The sequence below is a fragment of the Arctopsyche grandis genome, chromosome 2 (assembly GCF_051622035.1).
Source record: "Arctopsyche grandis isolate Sample6627 chromosome 2, ASM5162203v2, whole genome shotgun sequence".
Classification (NCBI taxonomy): Eukaryota; Metazoa; Arthropoda; class Insecta; order Trichoptera; family Hydropsychidae; genus Arctopsyche; species Arctopsyche grandis.
In genome coordinates, this window is record NC_135356.1 from 26,497,249 (window position 1) to 26,518,026 (window position 20,778).

At 32.3% G+C, this 20,778-nt stretch overlaps 1 protein-coding gene across 12 annotated transcripts in view; it reads left to right on the plus strand.

Moving 5' to 3' along the window:
- Positions 1 to 20,778, plus strand: part of LOC143921745 (protein bric-a-brac 1-like) — a 429,231-nt gene that overhangs the window by 103,445 nt on the left and 305,008 nt on the right. For 4 of the 12 annotated variants that reach the window (XM_077445130.1, XM_077445162.1, XM_077445173.1 and 1 more), the window contains exon 6: positions 15,541 to 16,412. In XM_077445130.1, coding sequence (XP_077301256.1) covers positions 15,541 to 16,412 — 872 coding nt within the window. Of the gene's footprint in view, positions 1 to 15,363; positions 16,413 to 20,778 lie in introns of those variants that run through there. The other 8 variants (XM_077445147.1, XM_077445177.1, XM_077445178.1 and 5 more) reach the window with 6 other exon arrangements.

The following is a 20,778-nucleotide window of genomic DNA, read 5'->3' on the forward strand; positions in this document are numbered from 1 at the left end:
CTGAAAATCATCTTTAGTCGAACCGATCTAACATAAGACTTACGTAAAATGTACATGCTATCGTATTCACCCCCCATTGGACCCGCGATGGCCACTTACATTTCGTTTCAGTTTCACATTGCATTTTGGTCAAGAAATACAAACATTGTTCGTGCGTATAGCGGTCGGTAGAATTTGACTTTTATATTTTGTTAGTTTTGAGTTCGTGTTTCGTTATTTTTGAGTTCGTGTTATAATTTTAATATAAAATACGGAAGTTGTTGATATTATAAATTTATTTATGGAATACGTATATATTTTATATTAATGCAAATTTATATTTTTTAGACGATAAAAGTAAGTGTCAACGTCATGTTATGGACAGCAAAACTTACAGTAATATTAATATTATTAAAGACCTTGCATTGAATTATATTGTAACAATATTATATAGTTATATAAGAAATAATTTAAAAAAAATTTTATGTTACGACTGTAGCAGACAAATTCATAGTAACAAGTCGTTCATATCCAGAGATTTGTCGTCAATCTAATATACATACAATTTCGAAAGAGACTTTGTATGAATCCGTGACGCTAAATTTAATAAAATGTTTTCTATTATATTAGCCATGTTTAAGTGGTTTATATTACAAATACCGAGCGAAGCCGGGTAAAACCACTAGTATACTACATATATTAACGGTTAACGATAAAATTGTATTGCTTATGACTGTTGCACGGTTTCCATCAGGACTTCCTGCTGATTCAATCTCTTCAATATTCTCATGTGATTTGTATGTCGATATTTTTAACACGTATCGTTCAGATATGATCGATGTCGCCAATGATTTTAATAATCATTGGTGACTTTTCGCATCTGCATGGTGTTATCATCCGAATGGGTGGGTACATTGCGATCACACAGGTGAATTTCTACAAGAATTTAAATATATGTGCGTCTGCGTCATCCATGTTTTTTCGATTACTTGTGCTTCCTGTCTCGCTGGCCTGGATTATTCCGTATTCAATTTTAATGTTACGTAGTTTTATTATTGTATTTGCGTCTCTTTTTCTTCATCGAGCCAAGAGCGAGAACGCTGTCGATGCAGTGGCGTCGAGTTGATTAAAATGTGAATATTTTATTACGACGCAAAAAATGTAGCCGTAAAAATATTTTTTAATGTATACATATTTATATACATATATACATGTGTTTTTCGTTTGTTTCCCTCTGTATTGTTTTGTGTATCAGCGATTTATAACGTTTCGTCGAATATGTGTGTTTCATTTATCATAATACAATTGTGTTCGTAAGTTGATGCAATCAATTGTCTTTTATCGAAGTGCATATTGATTTGTTACAAGACGCTCGAGTATTCGTATTATGTCCAATATTCGACCCGCCATAATTGTCTTTTCATAAACACACACACATTCACATTTGAAAATTGCATTCTGCAATCGTTTATAACGTTAAAAAAATACGGTGTGATTTAATTCTTCAATTAAATCAATGCAAGACGGGTAGCGAGTGACCAGGACTTATATTTTATTATTTTAATATACTGAATGCAGGGTCTTAATATTTTATGTATTCTTTATTAAAACCTCTATGATTCAAATTATGCCATTACGAAATAAAAACATTGATCAATATTAACAGAAATAATTGTTTTCGTGGGAAGCCCTTTCTTGTTCTCTCATAGATTCGAGAGAAAGGGCGAATTCAGTACGCGCCGCGCTCAACGATCAGTGTGAGAATGGTATCTGCCTTGGAATGACGGCTCAGCTTCACCCATCATTTTGTTTCATTTCTTGCACTTATTTTATATTATTCTACGTTTAATACCACACAAAATGATTTTATAGCTGATTAAAATAATTTACCTCGATTTTCATTTATTTTAATAACGCAATTTTAGCTGGACGCTTGGAGTCCAGCACAATGGCAAGTGGATTTTTTTATGTTCAATAGTCTGGGCACATCAGACACAATATTAAATATTAATTTTGCATACCTTTTCCCCAATGGTGTCACCCCAATTTTGGAACAACGGGTTTCCAATTTTTTTTTTTTAAATATTTTGAAAATATCTACATTTTTTTTCGTCCAAGGCACTATTACATGAAAGTTCATTAAATTTTCAAGAGTTTTATAATTTTTGACAAAAATTATACAACTTTTTAATGGATAGTGGATTTCCGGAAACTTTTTATTTTTAACAACGGGTTTCCGGAAACCCGTGAAAACCATTAGGGTGATCATATTGACACCACTGCTTGTCCCTATGAGATTTGCAATATCACATAAGGTCATGACGTTTTTGCAATAATCCTTTTAAGATTGTGAATCTTTTTTACTGCAGTCTAGTTATTGTCATTGTCAAAAAAATGCAAGTCTTGTATTTTTTTGACTTTTTGCGTGGTGAAAGTTTGAGCTCATTTGAATTCCAGTGATATTACTGTAAATTTCAATCGAATTTCCATTAAATTATCAATGTTTAACTTTTCCGTACTCGAAGCAGATACATTGTTAGTGCCCGATAGTAACGTTTGGTTCCAATTAGTCCAACGGATTGAGATCGATCTGTGCGCTTCTGTTTGGTTTCGATGCATGCACTTTTGTATGTTACATAAATATACATATTGTATGTATGCACAATGTATACACACACGTACGAGATTCGCAAATGTAATTCCACGCAAAATGTTATTGCGGCTGGTAAATATAATATGTGTGTAAGTTGCATTAGTGTATATGGGTGTATTTTATTATATGCCATAAATACAATTGTTGAAGCACCCGCCCATGTTCGTTCGTAAGGCATACATACATATTTATGAAGCGTTTATATTATACTTGCATTTATTTAAATACCGTCCGACTCTTTTATATTATATATTTCTTTGTCCTTTAGTTCACTTTCCAAATACATACTCACACATATATGTATGTACATTTATTTATGTATGTGTATTACGTTTTGGTATGTATATATGTATACTAACTAGGGTGACACTGACAAAATGTATATACGTAATGAGTTTATATAATACGATAATACAACGTATCCATGAAGTATTCTGTTTAATTTAGACTTAAATTCAAATGTTTAACTATTATTTATGTATGTACATACTTGATATTGGTCCTTGATCACATTTCAATTGTTTCTAAAAAAAAGTGTGAATATGTTACAGTCGAATTGTATTTTCCATATTCCTCGAAGCGTGTTTTATTTTAAAGTGATTGAATACGTATGTATATATAAATATGTAATGTACATATATATAAAGTGAATTTTCAATACAATTCAACTAGTAAATTACATACATATATCTCTACAAGCGCAAATACAATTTCAACAATGTACGCCAGTTGTAATATAATAGTTTTGACAGCTTTGATGTTTTTGCAAATGCTTTAGAATTCAATATAGCGTTAATATTTTACTATATATAAAGTTTTTTATGGAAGTTTTTTATGATTGTTTTAAATGCTGTACTTTTTCTTTAATTTTTTGCTTTTGCATTTTGTTGTGTCTTTTAATTTTTTATTTTATTTTATGTTTTCTCCCTCTCTTATTTTATATTATTATTTTATTATGTAGGCAATTGTGGCGCATTAGGTTCTCCCTGTAATGCCACAATGGTCAAAAAACGTTAAATAAATAAATAAATATTTGCTAGATGTTACGAATAAAGGTAATCTCTCCATCTAAAACTCTCCATCTTACCCGTTACCAACTTATAATTGAACTGTATTTTCAGTTGTAATATATTTTGACTAGTTGGAATGTCATTCTCTATATGATTTAACTTACTTAAAAAAAAAAACTTACGTGGGTTAGACGGAATATAGTTCAACTAGTCAAAATATATTACAACTAGAAGTTATGTACACTTCAACTGTAACTCTCTATGAATGTTAATCGATGTTTGTAATTGACCATAGATGTCGTGTAAAATAAAATAAATGGGTGTATACCTGTATGTATAAATATAAATAAATAATTGGTATTTTATATTCAGCTTAATTAATTAAAATACGACCACTGGAAGTACTCTTCTTCATTTTCTATTTTCTTTGTATATTTTTTAAATAATTTATTAGTATCGTTAATAAGAGATAGTGAAAGGCTTATTCAATTGATTGAATAAAATCTTTAGTCAACATTTTTGTTATCTCTAACTATCTCGGTATTTTTGCAAAATTAGGCGATGACGATGACGATCTAATGTCGGGACAGTCGATCTTTGTGGTTGAATTGAGTGAAGCAGCAGCAATATTGAGGCGCACTGCAATTGAGTTTTTAGTTATGCCCGATGAATTGGGAAGAGGAACATCTACATATGTCGGAGCTGCTTATAGCGGCTTCCACAGTGGAATAGTTGAGTGGCAAGGGTTGTCGCACATATTTTGTGTTTTCAACTCATATTTTGTGTTATTATGGTATTTAGAACTTATGTACAGAAGTTTGATCATAGGTGTCGCCTTGGGCAACCTGTAGTGGCACTATGGTTGGGGTTAATATATAATGAATAAATAAATATGTAGAACTTTTTTGCTGTCATTATTTTGAAAAAAGTACTGCTAAATTTGGTCAGAGGACCATTATTAACGTACGTAAATAATACGTATATTTTGACAGTTGATTTTGGATCAAAATCCCTAAACAATATTACATATATTTGTAAGTACTTCACGTAGATAATGGATTTTCGTTAAAATGTCGACAGTTTCGGAAAAATTGTCACCCTAATGTGCTCAGACGCGTGTGCAAATTCGGTTCGAATTCGTCTTTCGTTACATGCATAATATATGTATTATAAGACACACACATACGAACAAATCTAGCATGTGCTCGATTCAATTACTGGCGGTGTAACCGAGCTTTTGTTTCCTGCGAAATTTGTATAATGTATGTTTGCGAGGTTCGATTATGTAGAATTTCGTTTACATTTTTCTACATATTTGAACTTCTCCAAACCTTTCGCAAGTTTACATATTATTATTGCGTGAATATTTTGCGTACTTGCAGAAGTATTGAACGTAGACCGCATATCGCGGTTTTTTGATTGATGACGAAACGCGTCGGATGCGGTTTCGAGAGACGTCCGTATAAGACTTTGTAGAGAGAACGGAAAAAGAACCAGAGAGTTCTGCGCGAATTTATGCGGCAATTCGTTGTTTCAGATGTGTCTGGATCACTTATCCTTAGTTAAGATTCTCGCAGCTGAAATACATAGTTTATATTCTCAAAAGTGATAACTCCACCATTTGGCTAAATTGTTTTGTTCCTGTTGTTTGCATATTTTATCAGATCACATTGGCAACTTTTCAAATTCATGTCCCCAATTTTTTTCAATGCAATAAGCAAAAATTGTAACATATTGGACAAATTTCTTTTTTTAAAACCTTTTTCAGAATGCCATAAATATTCATCAATTTGTGAACCGATAGAAAATGCAGCTTAAATCATAAAATAATTGCTATCGAGTGGTCGACATTGATATCAATAGTCTATTGTAAAATAATTGACAATTACGGAAGAAATTCTTGATTGTTCTATAAAAAAATGTAAAATTTCTGTATAGACGAAATGCTTAATAATGTTCCAATTATAACCTGGAAAGTTGAAACAGAAGTAATATCAATTCGTCTTTGTTAACTATGTACATACATACTATGTACGTACATGTGTAGGTACATATTTCCCCTTCAGCTTTATTCATTGTGCTTGAATAGTTACCTTATATCAGTGGCGTGCCGTGAAAATTTCTCTGTTTTTATCGCACAACTTTAATTACGTGTACGCGAGCAAGATACGTATGTATGTATGATACAAGGGCACTTGGTATGTAACCTAGTCCCCTAGTATGAAACATTGTCCCCTCGTATATGTAAGTAAGGTTGTACGATAAAAACAGGTAGATTTCTAATGCATATACATATGTACATACATATGTATAATATTTACATATTTATTGAATAAATAAATTTTATATCGTTTTAGCATCACATCAATAATTTTTCTTAATGACTTTTTGGTGAATTAAGAGATTTAGTACATAAATACATACATACATATGTATGTACTTAATCGAACTAAATTTTCAAAACGAAATTTGCTTCTAATAGACACTTGCAGCATCTCTAGCTACGACAAATTTCGTAGCCGGAGATCCTAAGTGAAACTTGCTGACAAATTTCTCCATCAGTGTGCACTTTTTATTAAATTAATAAAATATATATTATTCTTTAGCATTGGTAGCCCATTTAAATTTAAATTAATTGTTTTATTTTAAATACAATGTTTAATTATGGAATCATTTTAAAATTGTATAATATATGCAAATGTATCGAATCAACTCACATTTATACACAGATTTGTATTTCATACTCAAATCTCTCACATATGACTCGTAAAGCCCGGATCCTGAGGGGGCCGTTTATTGTTCAAATGTTGTAAATGCATTGTTAAAGGTTTGCCAAACCTTTTTTACAAAGCATTTACAACAATTGAACAATAAACGGATTTACAACAATGGAACAATGAGCGGCCACTTGGCTATCCGGCCTCTAGTTATAATCAGAGATCGGCGCGGAAATGCGCCAGCAAAATAAAAAATGGGATCCTTTTGTCAATTTCTATCGTTAACCTTATTTTGTTAAAAAAAATTGCAAAATAAAAGGTTAACAATAGAAGTTGACAAAAGGATCCCATTTTTTTCTGTGTTGGCGCATTTCCGCGCCGATTTCTTATAAGCAGGGCTGTGGAGTTATATATTATAAGCAGGGCTGTGGATCGACTCCGACTTGAACGTTTCTTTGACTTTTCTTGCCAACGTATAAAATAAAATTAGTAGTAAAAATACTAGCGATTGCCAAAATATAAAAAAATTAAAGGAATTAAAAAAATCACTAAAATTTGAAATGTCATCAAATTTATTAAATTATTATTGGTTATGAAATAGGTATAAAAAACACATATATCTCCGAATCTCGAGCCAATCAACATTTTTTATTACCAGATTCGTGTTCACTGGGCATAGATCTATAAAAAAGTCATATCTCGTCTCTGAACCAAAAAAAGTCGTCATTTGTCGAACAGTGTAATAAAAAAAATATAACCATCTGAACCACCTATAACTATGTACTTAAAAATTTTCTCTTCAATTGAAATGTTCGACAATACTATTTATAGCTAATTATGTAATCTCTCAAGTTTTTTAGTGAGGATAATGCTCCTGTTGATATATATGTAGCTTTGAAATATATGTAGAACAATCTAGGTAACCGTGTCTGAAATTGACATTCGCAATATATAATAAATAAATGTCGCAGAATGTGTTGACATAAAACTCGTATTCAAACGAATTTGTGACGCATGTTTGAAACATAAAAAAAAAACATTAAAAACTTCGCAATTTCGACTTATATGACAATTGTTTTCCCCTAACAAATTGTTACAGCCCTAAAATGACTTGAAAATATGTTAATTTTTGGCATACCGCAATTGGTTCTAGTCAATGCTGACAATGCCAATATTTGTGCGATATTATTAATATGGCACTGTTTGCTAAGTCGTGTCGTTTAAAATAGAAAGTAAGTGACTGTGTAATGCGACATTTTTATTTTTTACCCACACTTATTTGCGTATCTGTCTTTTTGTACGCGTCGCGACGTTTGTTTTTGTGTTTTGTGGTTTTTTAAATGTGTTTAATTTGAAGCCTCGCGTCTAATTTTGGCTCGTTATTAAGTTTCGATTTCAATTTAGCAACCACTTGAGTAAACTTGACTAAAAAATAAATTTTATTCAAATTTACAATAAATTCGTTTTGTTTATTTTCCATATCGATCTGGTACGAACTGTGCCAGCATTATATGTATGTAAATATATTATACATGTATGTATAGGTATAAGGCCAAATAATTTTTTTGAAATTTTTTGGTAAATTAAAATTTGTCTAAAATTCAATAACTTCTTAAATTAAGTTTCAAAATTTGACAAAATTACTTATTTAATTTAACAGCAGCCTCATTTCTTTCGGTGGTGTTTATTTAAACGTTGAATGTATAATATTGTGTAAAATAAATGTGTAATATAATAATATGTGGAAATAAATGTGTAATATTGATGATCGCAAGATATAGCATCATAATTTAAAAAAACACTAAGAAACCGGAGTATTAAATTAGTATTGACATAATTAGAAATTATTTATTCGTTTGATAATAATGAGCAATAAAACGATTCATCATATTTTGATATTCAGACATTTTTTTTGCCAAATAAATTACTTCAATTGAGATAGTAATACAAAAGGCGAGCTGTTTATATATTGATAATTGATAAATGCGATTGCAGTCATCAGATCAATGGTAACGGAAAATAATATAATGATACATTCCGCCAGCTTTTCACGTTTTTTTTTTGTTTTTGGTTTATATGTGCATATATTACGAGAGGTACCCGAAAGTAAACGGAATACCGGAAATCGTATATCAATAAAACACTGATAATTTAACCATCCAACTCTCAAAGCAGATCTGGAATCACTCAAACATTATTAATGAATTTTCTCACCAAATTCTTTAAATGGTTGGTGTATAAAAAATACGTCGTACATTTTCAGGCTAATAGCCAAGGCGTAGGTATTATTTTAATTTAAATGTAACGTATATATTTTTATTTACACAACTGAACACGAAGTATACAAAATTACAGATACTCCACATGAATATTTATGAATATGCTCTTATATATTTGTACATACATACATACATATGTATGTACATATGTACATATACATATTTTAATATGTGTTTGTATTAATGCCAACGGTGTACATTTGATTATTTTTTACTTTGTACGTTATTTAGATGGCAATTTATGTTAAAACACACCCACCCACATGCGCCAGTTTGTTAATTGATTTTTATTGGAAGCAGTGAGAGTGTTAATTCATAATATAAACGTCGCAGTCATCCCAACTCGTCCAGTCATCACTGTAGCTCGTATTGTTTTTTTTTTTATTATTAATTTTTATTATAAATTATGTTTTGTTGTCGACTTATTTGACTCATAATATTTAATAATTCAAATACCGAGAACGAGTCAATTAAATATTCTATTAATCATTTGAATGCTTACGTTATATGCTCATTTGTTATTTATGTATTTAAGTAGTATTTTCTTTAATTAGTACAAGCATATATGTATGTATGATGTCATTGAATGAAATTAATATGTGTATAAGATTATTCTTTTGTTTTTTGGCAAGTCTGCAAAATTTTTTAGTATAAAATGATTTTTGAGTCGAAAGCAACAAAGACTCAAAGAAATGAGTTTATTTAATTGAAGTGAAATTTTGTCTGACTTTCTCTTACCCTTACTTATATTTTATCGTCTTATTTATACCTATTTTAACATATTGATTCCAAATAGGTTTCTTTAAAATACGCAATTAATTTATTTTCTATTTACATATGTAATTTTGTCTGATTAATATTTCTGAATTATTATTATTTTATTTTCATACATTATTGGAAAAAATATGGCAAATTATTTTGAATATCATAATTTGTGCTACAAAAATATATCAAAAATATATCCAAGAACATAACAGATGCCGTAAATCTTTGATAAAAGCGGTCTATATTGTAAATTTCTGTATTAACATTTGATTTAGATTAATGCAACAGAATTATTTTTAGCAACAGAATGAGTAGCCATTCAAGTTAGACAATGTTATACCTATGCCATTTTAGGAAATTTATTAAATAAAATTGGATACTAATACAAGTGTTTATTAGAATCAGTTTGATTTTTATTGTAACGTGTGTACTATTATACTTTATTTATTGTAATTTATTACGAAAAAATATTAGGAATTGTGAAATTGTGGTAGTAGATATTGTGAAATGTTATTATTCAAGCGAATTTTATTTTTGCAGAGTCGGCTATGTTAATAAAACCTAATTATTCAGGTCATCATCAAAATTTTTTAACGATTGATTAAAAAGTAGGCAAAAATGTACATACATATGTATGTACACAGTTTTGTATTGTGCTGAACTCGAAATAATTGAATTTTGCAATAACCACTGCGATTTGACAAACTTTTTAACGAATGTGTTTATGGAGGTAGTTAGAAAAACCATGTTTTTTTTTTTAATTTTTAACGACTGATTAAAAAGTAGGCAAAAATGTACATATGTATGTACACAGTTTTGTATTGTGCTGAACTCCAAATAATTGTATTTTGCAATAACCACTGCGATTTGACAAACTTTTTAACGAATGTGTTTATGGAGGTAGTTAGAAAAACCATGTGAAATGCAAAGGAGGTATGTATAAACCAATAAAAAGTTAGGGTTATTATATCGAAACTGCTGATCCTTATATGTATATTTTACCATTCATGGAATTTAGATTTTTTACAAACAATTTTAAATATAAAACTTTATTCATCGCTATTTTATCAATCATATTAAAACTGTTGAATATTTAATGCGTGGTTTGGCAATTGGGCTCTATTTCACAGTATGTGGTTTTAATTATACATTTATAATATTAAATTTGTGCAGTTTACACTTTTCAATAATTCCGTTTCAGTTCATTGCTTTTTTAATTTTTATTTTCATTTCAATTCATTCATTTAATACTATATAAGTGATGTTTTAAATAATTGCCAAACACTAAATTCTGACTGAAACACTGAACTCAATCCCAATGTGCACTACATTGCATATAACGTCAAAATCCACAGCCGATTATTGGCTCGTTTAAATAAAAGCTTAAATGGTATTCAAAGGTATTTAATATTTCGCAACACTTATTTGTCATCTGTCCAAATATGTAGTGTCACAACTTGGCAAAAACCTGTGTTAAAGTTGTCTGGGAAAAGTAACAGCTATTCGTGAAACTTTATATAATAATATATATGTATATAAAAACGGTGTGTCGTTATTTCGAAAAAATAAATTTTAGAATACTAGGAGTATGCGTTATGCATAGGGGTGTCGCGCGACACTCGATCGTAGCGGGGTAGTGTGGTAGTGGGGTAGTGTGGTAGCGGGGAAGTGTGGTAGTGGGGAAGTGGAGGGGTCTGAAGTCGGCGCTGCACAGGACGTACCAATTCGTAATACGTAATTCGTGTATCAATTCCTTTACGAAACGACCCATTTCGGAACCACCAACGGTTCACCGAAACCACACGATTTCGATTTTGATTTAGATTTGCGGCAGCCTCGATTACTTTTTCAGTTACGGATCCCGATTACTGTTTCAGTTACGGATCCCGATTACTGTTTCAATTCCGGATCCGGATTCCTTTTTCAGTTCCGGATCCGGATTCCTTTTTCAGTTTCGGTTCACGATCCCTGTTTCAGTTTCGATTCCCAATTCCCGATTTCTGTTTAAGTTCCGATTCCGATTAATTATTACTATTCGTATTGTAACTTTAATTTAAATCATGTATCAATTTGTTTTCGAAACCACCCGTTGAAATTTAAACGGGCACAAAACTAGTGTAAACATATATTGTACAAAGTGCATAATTGAAATGTTATTTTCATTATAACACGGCAGTTCACAAATTTTAGTTTTTGTTTTGGAGGGTTTATACAAACAGTTTATTGTAAATATGAAAAATTATTTTCATAATAAATTCATGTAAATAGTATTTAAAATCAATTTTATATTTCTGAGGTTTTTAAAGGACGTGAATTTTGGATTTTCATCGATGGACCTAGTGGAAGACTTTCGTAGTACAAACCAAGGGAACGGTGAATGAAATATTTCATTGATTTCAAACGATGTCCTGTGTCTCCAACCAATCGATTTATTTCATCATGATTTCGAAAAAATATCATGCGTTTTCGGGCGTTTCACTTTCGGTCCCGTGAGGGAGACCGAAGGTGTACATATGTATAATATATAATACTCTGTTTACGAATAAAAACCTACATATGTGTACATATATATTATTACGTTTTAGCTATACGTAAGACGACGTTGAATTCATCCAGATGTTGCTAACAACAAAACAATCGAATTAGCTGCTGAATTATTGAATCGAAAAGTATTTATGATCAGCGAAAGGTGGCCATCCATGTAGATTCTATCCCACTTCTTTATAATTGTAGATATAATAATTTGTCTGCTGAAGCGATATTTCACAAATCGGCAATTTTCTGTCAACAACAACGGAATATGTACGTATCACGTGTACAATCGAATCGGATATATGTACATATATATATCGGATGTGATATAATAAAATAGATACGCTTAGAATGTATGTGTATATTTTATTTAAACATAATTCGAATGATGTGTCACTCGATATAATATTAGAAGTATAATAGTTTACCAAATTCTAAATAAAGTGATCTATAATTTAATATCGTGTATTTGTAAACAGATATGCGAACCATATTTTTATATGGCAGGAAGGTCTTGAACTAAGTAAAATAATAAAAATTAATAAAGGATACATTTATGGTTTTTATTGTGGTTATTATGGCATATTCTGGATTTAATCTGAGGGCTATTATTTTAAAAAGCTCTAAAATTACCTCGCCTTGGTTTTTAAGATTAAATATCGGTTGTGCCACTATTTATGTGTATGTCTTTAATCGTATTCAATTTTTTATGCATTTTATTTTATAGAAATTTGTATTTTTTATGTATTTTTAAAATAATAATTTTGTAAATTGAACAAGAATGCTCGAATGATACCGAAAAAAGTTTAAAAAGGAGCAAGGAATACACCACAAGTGGAATGTGTGTACTAAATAATAAGTGTGTATCATTCTAAAGCAGGGCCGGCCAACTTAGGGAGGGAGGATGAATGAATAAGAAGTAAATAAATTGAATTGAATGATGTAGGTGCTTACTTATTGCAATGGATGTTATGAAAACATTAACACTTGCATTACCGTTCCAGTTAAAAGGTATATTCGCGAACATTCAATATATCGCATTAAATTTGTTTCAATTGCATTTAATATATTTTTTAATTATAATCAAATGGGCCTTATCCGTTGCCGGCACATAGGGTGGTTTACTATATTACAAAAAATCTAATATAAGGCACAGTATCATCAACATTGTGGCCATGAAATTAGACTCTGAATATGTTTTTTTAAAAATTTAGTGCCTAATTTATTACCGAAGATTGCATTAGGACGAAAACATAATGGGAAGCACGCGGCACGTTTTTTTTTTAGATAATTTTTCACATATAAATAAAAAAGGTTAGCACGCATAATCTTTTCTGCGGCACCCAGTTAAAAAATCACCATCTGGAGTGTTTTCACTGATATTTTTTCCTTGTATTGACAATGATTCTCATATTTGAAGAAATAAAGAAATATATACATATTTGAATAAATAATAAGATCGTACGAATTAATAATGAACTGAAGGAACCACGAGGATTAAAATAAAACACGTGCCACGTACCTCCCAGTGTGTTATCGCCCTTATGCAATCATAATACTATTGAACTTGTGAATTGCTGTTTTTATTTTGTTAATTATTTTTTCAACTCGTCAGTGACGTCCCGATACTTGTGTCGCCTTTAAAATGCCATTAATTAATCAATGACGTTACCGCTATTGAAAACCGGCCAAATATTGTTTGTATGAAATTGTATGAGGTAGAAGCGCAACACTCCTAACTATATGTATATCAGTACTTTTAGGGCTAAGGTGAAGAAGCAAATCTGCGGTTGATTTGCTTCTTCACCTTCATTGTCATTCATTTTTGTTTATGTTTACTATGTTTGTGTTTTCTTTATAATACCATTCGGTGCTCACTGTAATTGGAATCTAAATATTTTCTTTTATATTTGTATCTTTTTTGTTTCACTCTAATGCTTTCTTTTTATATTTTTACTAGCGTTTATACCCGGCTACGATCGGTATTTGTAATATAAACTGCTTAAACATTGGGCAATCGAATATAGTAAATATTTTATTAAATTTATTTGAATAGTTTTATTTTATTTGAATATTCATTTATTTATTTTTATTAAACTGAACGTCTCAAATTCTACGAACCAACAATAGTTTCATCGTTACATACAAAGTCTCTTTCGAAATTATATAATAGATTCTGTATGTGAGCCATTAAGATTTTTATTTTATTTAAATTGGCACACTTACAGAATAAAATATAAAAACAGAAAGCAGTACGGTGAGATAAAAAATATACAAATATAAATGAAAATATTATATTCCATGTGCATTGAGCACCACATGGTAATGAAAAAATATTAAAATTAATAAACAATTAATGACAATGAAGGTGAAGAACCAAATCAACTACAGATTTGCTTCTTCATCTTAACTCTAAAAGTACTGAAAGAGTCAGCAAAAAGGTCGGGACAATCATACATACCATCGTAACGACGCCATATATATACGTGCGATTGTACTAAATGAGGTGTTGTTATGGCAAATTGGTGGATAGAATTTCTACATCTGGTGAATCGGGCATTAACGTTAAAAGTAATTTCGTTCAAAACAGACGTGTCAAGGATTCCATTAGCAATCTTGTATAAAAGTAACAAATCAGAAACTCTTCTGCGATGAGACAAACTAGCGATCTTGAAAATAGAGAGTCTGTCATTATAAGTTGGCAGCAATCTTACAAGACCAGTCATATGGGATAAATGGCGCAGAAAACGCTTCTGAATTGTCTCTAAATGATCTATGTATATGGGTTTGGTAATAAGGAGACCATATGATTGAATCATACTCCATATTAATACAAACCAATCTGTTCTAGAGCAATATCAGAGTATTCGGATTCTTAAAGGGCTTCGCAACTCGGCAGATAAATCCCAATAGCTTATATGAATTAGTGACTATAAAATAAAATAAAACAATAATAATGATGATTCTCCCTAAAAATTTGCCGCTCACAGGCCTTACCTGTCTATGCATTCGGGACGTCACAGCAACTCGTTACAACTACGGAAACAATTCATTATATTCAGTGTTGCTAAAAGGGACCCCCGGGGCTATGGGCCCCGGCGCGGTCGTGCCGCCCCGCACCATAGACAGTTGGAATAGTTTGGGAAGCGCTGATTTAAAGTTAAAAAGATGAAATAATTTATTTGTATCGGTGTGTGTAAGAAGAGTGCGACAGGTGCAAGCGCGAAAGTGGCATGCAAGTGTGTGGGGGCGGGCGGGTGTGGTGGGGTGGGGTGTGTTTTGACAGCGGAGGGGGCGCGTGCAGGGCGGTGCAGCGCGCGCGGTGCAGCGGTCGATACGCCCGCGGGGAGGGGTGGGTGTGTGTGTGTGTGTGTGTGAGAGAGAGAGAGAGACGGCGGTGGTGGGGTCGGGGGCGGCGAGAGGCCAGTGGCAGTACCTCAGTGAGTGAGTGTCAGTGTGCCGGCGATCGCGGCCTCGCGCGCTGCGCCCTATCTGTGTCTCATCTACGGCCCTGTTCACTCGTGCCGCGACCCGCGCGTCAAACAGTCGTAACGGCTCTCACATGGTCGACTTTAACCGAACCGCGTTTCTCTCGTGTTTCGCAGATGTCGTGCGCATAGGCGAGTCGGGACCCGAGCCAACCGTAGACCTCTCAGTTCCTCAGGACCTGTCCAGAGACGCACGCCCGAACGCTTCCGACATGCCTCCTGACGAGCCTCACCAGTCCGATGCCGACGACAAGAACCCCTCCGGGGGCGGCGCTTCTTCTTCTAACACCACCGGCGGCAATTCCTCCCCTCAACAATTCTGTCTCCGCTGGAACAACTACCAAACCAACCTTACCAACGTCTTCGACCAACTCCTCCAATCCGAATCCTTCGTAGACGTCACCCTGGCCTGCGACGGCCACAGCCTCAAAGCCCACAAGATGGTGCTGTCCGCCTGCAGCCCCTACTTCCAAACCCTCTTCTTCGAAAACCCTTGCCAACATCCCATTGTCATCATGCGCGATATCAAATGGCCCGAACTCAAAGCCGCCGTCGAGTTCATGTACAAGGGAGAGATTAACGTCTCCCAAGATCAAATTGGCCCTCTGCTTAGAGTCGCCGAGTCTCTTAAGATTCGCGGTCTCGCCGATGTCAACGGTGAGAGGGAGACTGCTGCGGCTGCGGCTGCTGCCGAAGTCGCTGCAACCACCCCTCTGCACAAGAAGTCAGGCCCGCGCCGCGATGAAGGCCCTACGCCTACCAAGTCCCGCAAGCGTCACCATCCCACCGGCGGTCGCAGTCCTACCGATTCTCCTCCCAAGACCTTTGTGGCCACTCCGATGCCGACCACTTCCGCCTCTCAATCCTTGCCGCTGGTCCCCGTCCTGCCGCCCTTGCCGCCCCTGCCTATCGCCCCCCAAGTACCGATGCACGCCGACGACATGGAGATCAAACCGGGCATCGCTGAGATGATCCGCGAGGAGGAGAGGGTGAGCTCATTTTTATTACTCTTCTTATTTTTTTTACATGTACATATATGTGTATATTATTATATATTTATTTATTTTTATATATTTATTTATTATTATATATTTATTTATTTATATATATAGGATGTTAATCGCACCATGTGGCCGTGTTTACAAACGGGCGTGCACACACACAATCACACGTGTCCGTGTAGACGTGTAAACGCACACGCGGCGAAAACTTTGTCGCTACGCTTTTGGCCCACCCCGCCAACCCCTCTCTCTCTATCTCTCTCTCTCGCCAAACTTTCATTTTTCCGCCCTCCCGGAAAACTTTTCCGACACCCTCTTCCTAGCGCGTAACTTTTTTGCGTGTGTACGCATTTTCCGAACGTTAAATGCGTTTTTCGCACGTCGCCTAGTTCATTGTGCGGTGTCCGTATGTTGAACGCGTTGAAAATTTTATTCGCCGAGTCGATCAGGTCGATTCATCTTTCCCGCCGGTAAAAAGAGAAAAATCGCGTTAAAAATGTACATGTTTCAATTTACGCGAATTAATATACATTCAGATTTTGTATGGAGAGTCAAGTAAGCGAAAATGTAGCGTAAAATCTGTTCATATCGTGTAAAAATGTATGTAATATAATTGCAATTTTATTTATATATGAAACCGGAATCAATATATCAATAGCGCTAATGAGGAAATGAATACGTGTACTGTATGTACTGTTTTGAATCTTTTTAAAAGCATTTTCAATATACATGTATGTATATACGAGCCGTTATATTGGAAAGTGGCGAAGTCTTTTTTTTTTCAGTTCCAAAAACACTCAGTTTGACTAGATTCATAAATTTTTATCATTACTTTTAATTCGATATGTCCAAAATCTCGGAAAAGCAGAATAAACTTATTACAAGCTCACCAGTACTTTTAATTATTGTAAAACGCTTAACATTATATTTGTTTTGCGAGATATTTCTCGAAATGAAGAAAAGTGGACTTACGCCATTTACAAATATGACGGCTCATGTGTCGAACGGATAGTCTAGTTTTTAAGTTCAGTATTGAATGCGGCTGTTTCTTTGAAACTGCGATAAAAATGCTTGCGAATTTTGTTATGTCGCGTAAATTGAAGAAGTAAAAAGAAACAGCAGAATTATATGATTATATGTACATATGTATGTTTCTTTGATTTTATTTTCTTTTGTTCAATAGTTGAAAATTTAGTTTGATGTATTAAAAGTTGTTTCAGCAATGATTTTTGCAAGGGGTTTGCTGAAAGATTGAAACTCGACTATTATGCACAATTTTACAAAATTACATTATTTCGATTTAGTACAGTTTGGTTTCCCAAAATTGCATTTTTCGATTGGAAAAATCAATAATTGTAATTCGGAATGAATCATTTACATTCGCCTATGAAAATTGATTCACTTGGTTATGTTTTATTATGCAATGAAGATTTATACCATTTGAAGAGGCGTAGATCGTAAATTAAGCGTAATATCAATAACAAGTCCTATGTAAATTAAAAAAATGACATCTCTAAATATTCTTAATGATATCTCGTTAAAAGATATTATTTTAAGCAGACTTTCTATTAAATTAAATTTAAAGATACTACTTTCCATTTTTATAAATATTAAATGTAAAATAAGTTATTTTAATTGAATAGAACTGCTTTTTTTATTCGTCAAACTCAAACTCATCATTTTAAATATCAGCTATTGGCATTTTCACGAATTTACAATTGATATTTGCGAATTTTAAAATTAAATTTGAATTAACATATTGTTGTCGATAAAATGCATGTATAAATTAAACATTTCATTATAAATCTATCATTTCTCGATTACGTATTAATTCGCAATTCAAAATTAATTTCACATTGGAAAATATTTCCCCGTGATTGTGAATTTCGAGACATTAATTGCAAATTTGAATGGCAAACTCGGTTCGTTTTGATTTTACGCATAAAAAGGTTTTACTTTAATCACAAAATCGGTTGACTCTTCCATAATTTTTGCGTCGCATTATTATTAAATCCTCTAACGAGCGCTTTAATTGTAAATGAAATCGGAAGAACTGTTAGTTTTTTTTGTTGTAATAGGTACATACATATTATTAATAAAAATAATTCGTGCCATTAATAATACATTATGTGTCAGATTTACATTTATTACACGCATTGTTCGTATGTATTCTGATCTGTTGCCAACGCGATACGTTTATAAATTAGAACTCATTAAAATTTTATTATAAATCATTCAAACAATGACACGTTCACCTTATTGCGAAATAGATTCAAAAAATTACAATATAAAGTTACACTGAAAGTATTAATGCGTCGCAATTGTTCCGCGGCTGTTCTTGTTATTTTATAATTTTTTTTAGTACAAATTTTACAATTTATTTATTTTATTTATTATATTGGATTAAGATAAATTAAATTGCCGAAAAGACACGTATGAGCTGGCCCGCTTCTAGCGCCTAGGATATTACACTCCTCCGACGAGATAAGATAGCGGCAACTTCGTAATATTTTATTATTTCCCCGTACGCGTGTGTGTACATGTGTGTGTGTTCGTTACAGAATTTTAAACTTATTTTTTTATTTGCATTAGTACATATATTTACAGGTCGCTTTTTTGTGGAAGAAAGGTATAAATGTGCGTAATAAACTATACTCAAAAGCAAATACGTTCAGATAAGAATGCGACGACATCAGCAGCCGTACAAACCCATCGTCGATAAAACATGCTCAAAAATTAATTTACATCTTTCTAGTCGAATCCATGATTCGGCACTTGAGGGTCGTGCAGAATCTATTATTCGGATTGCTCTCGATTATTTGAGCCAATGATAGGAAGGGGGCGCACGGACATTTGGAAAACACGGATAAACCGACGTGTTCATTTATTTCGTTTTCAAATACGGTAATTTATTTATTTTTAAAAATCTAGAGATTTTTTAGAAACATCTTACATCAAATTTTTCCTATTACGTTTGCTGTATTCTAATCCTCATCGGTCGATTTTATTCCATACATTTTTCAACAGTAGCAATTGTCGTATTTTGACTAAATAATGCAATTGATAAAGCCTTGCTAATTTGAACGAGTGATTTTGACTTGACTTTGGACCAAGGTTGTTAATCCGTATATAAGCAGCCAGGGTCGCTATTTTTGTTAACAAGAGCTTAAGAAGATCATTAATATGATTTTGTTTCAGTTTGGAAATAACTCCATGATTTACGGTTTTGAAAAATTTGCTAACATCGAGACAATCGTTCGTTCAAATCATGCTATTTACTTTAAATAAAAATTAATCACCCGGTTAATCGAGAGTGTACTGTATTTTGATTATATGTAGAATACATTTACGTACAGTTTGATCGATGCGTAAAACGATATATAAAATTACTATTGTGACTCATATAAATATAATTTAATAATAGGTTTTTATACGTACTATGTATGTACGTATAAAAAAAAATACGTGTATCTCTTTTTTCACATTTGTAACACGCGATTTTTTTATGTTTTCATGTTCGAATTTTATTGTATGTAATTGTTACATTTATTGTATAGCCTTATCGATCGTTAGCCTTACATATATATATATATATATATATATATATATATATATATATATATATATATATATATATATAAATATATATATATATTTAAAAAAAATATTATATATGTATGTATGTATAACGATATAAAAATATTAAATTTTATAGTCGTTTGCGTCATACATATAGTACGCATTAGCGTGCATGAAAAGGAACTACGCTAGCATTACCAATAATAAATATAATGGATATATATATATATATAATATATATAATTCGATTATGATTACTCTAGTATTTTGTGACCCATTTAATGTTTGTTCAACAATATAATGTAGTATCTCGTGTTAAATTTTAATGACCATTTATTTCAGGTGTGTTTGTTCTTGAATATACTTTTTAGATACTTAAGAATACACACATTCACAATTTTATCGTGTAGGTAACATTCATTTGATTATTCTTTTATATACATATGAATGTACGCATTTACAAAAGATGTTGCGTTTGGAATTATTTATTTCCCTGAAATAATTGTCTGAATTAGAACTTCAATACTTAGATACAATTTAATCGTGTGTTTACAAAATTAGACTATAAAAATCGTTTTATATAATTTTTAAAACCATAATTCGATTTCAACATTCTCGTTTAGTTTATTAAATTTATTTTGATTCCATTGCTCCAGAATAATGCTATTATTTCATAAATAAATTTATGTATGTATTTTATTGAAAATGCTTGCATTTAAAAATGATACAAGTTCGCTATAAGCCTAATTAGCTTTTTTATTTATTGTATCATGTC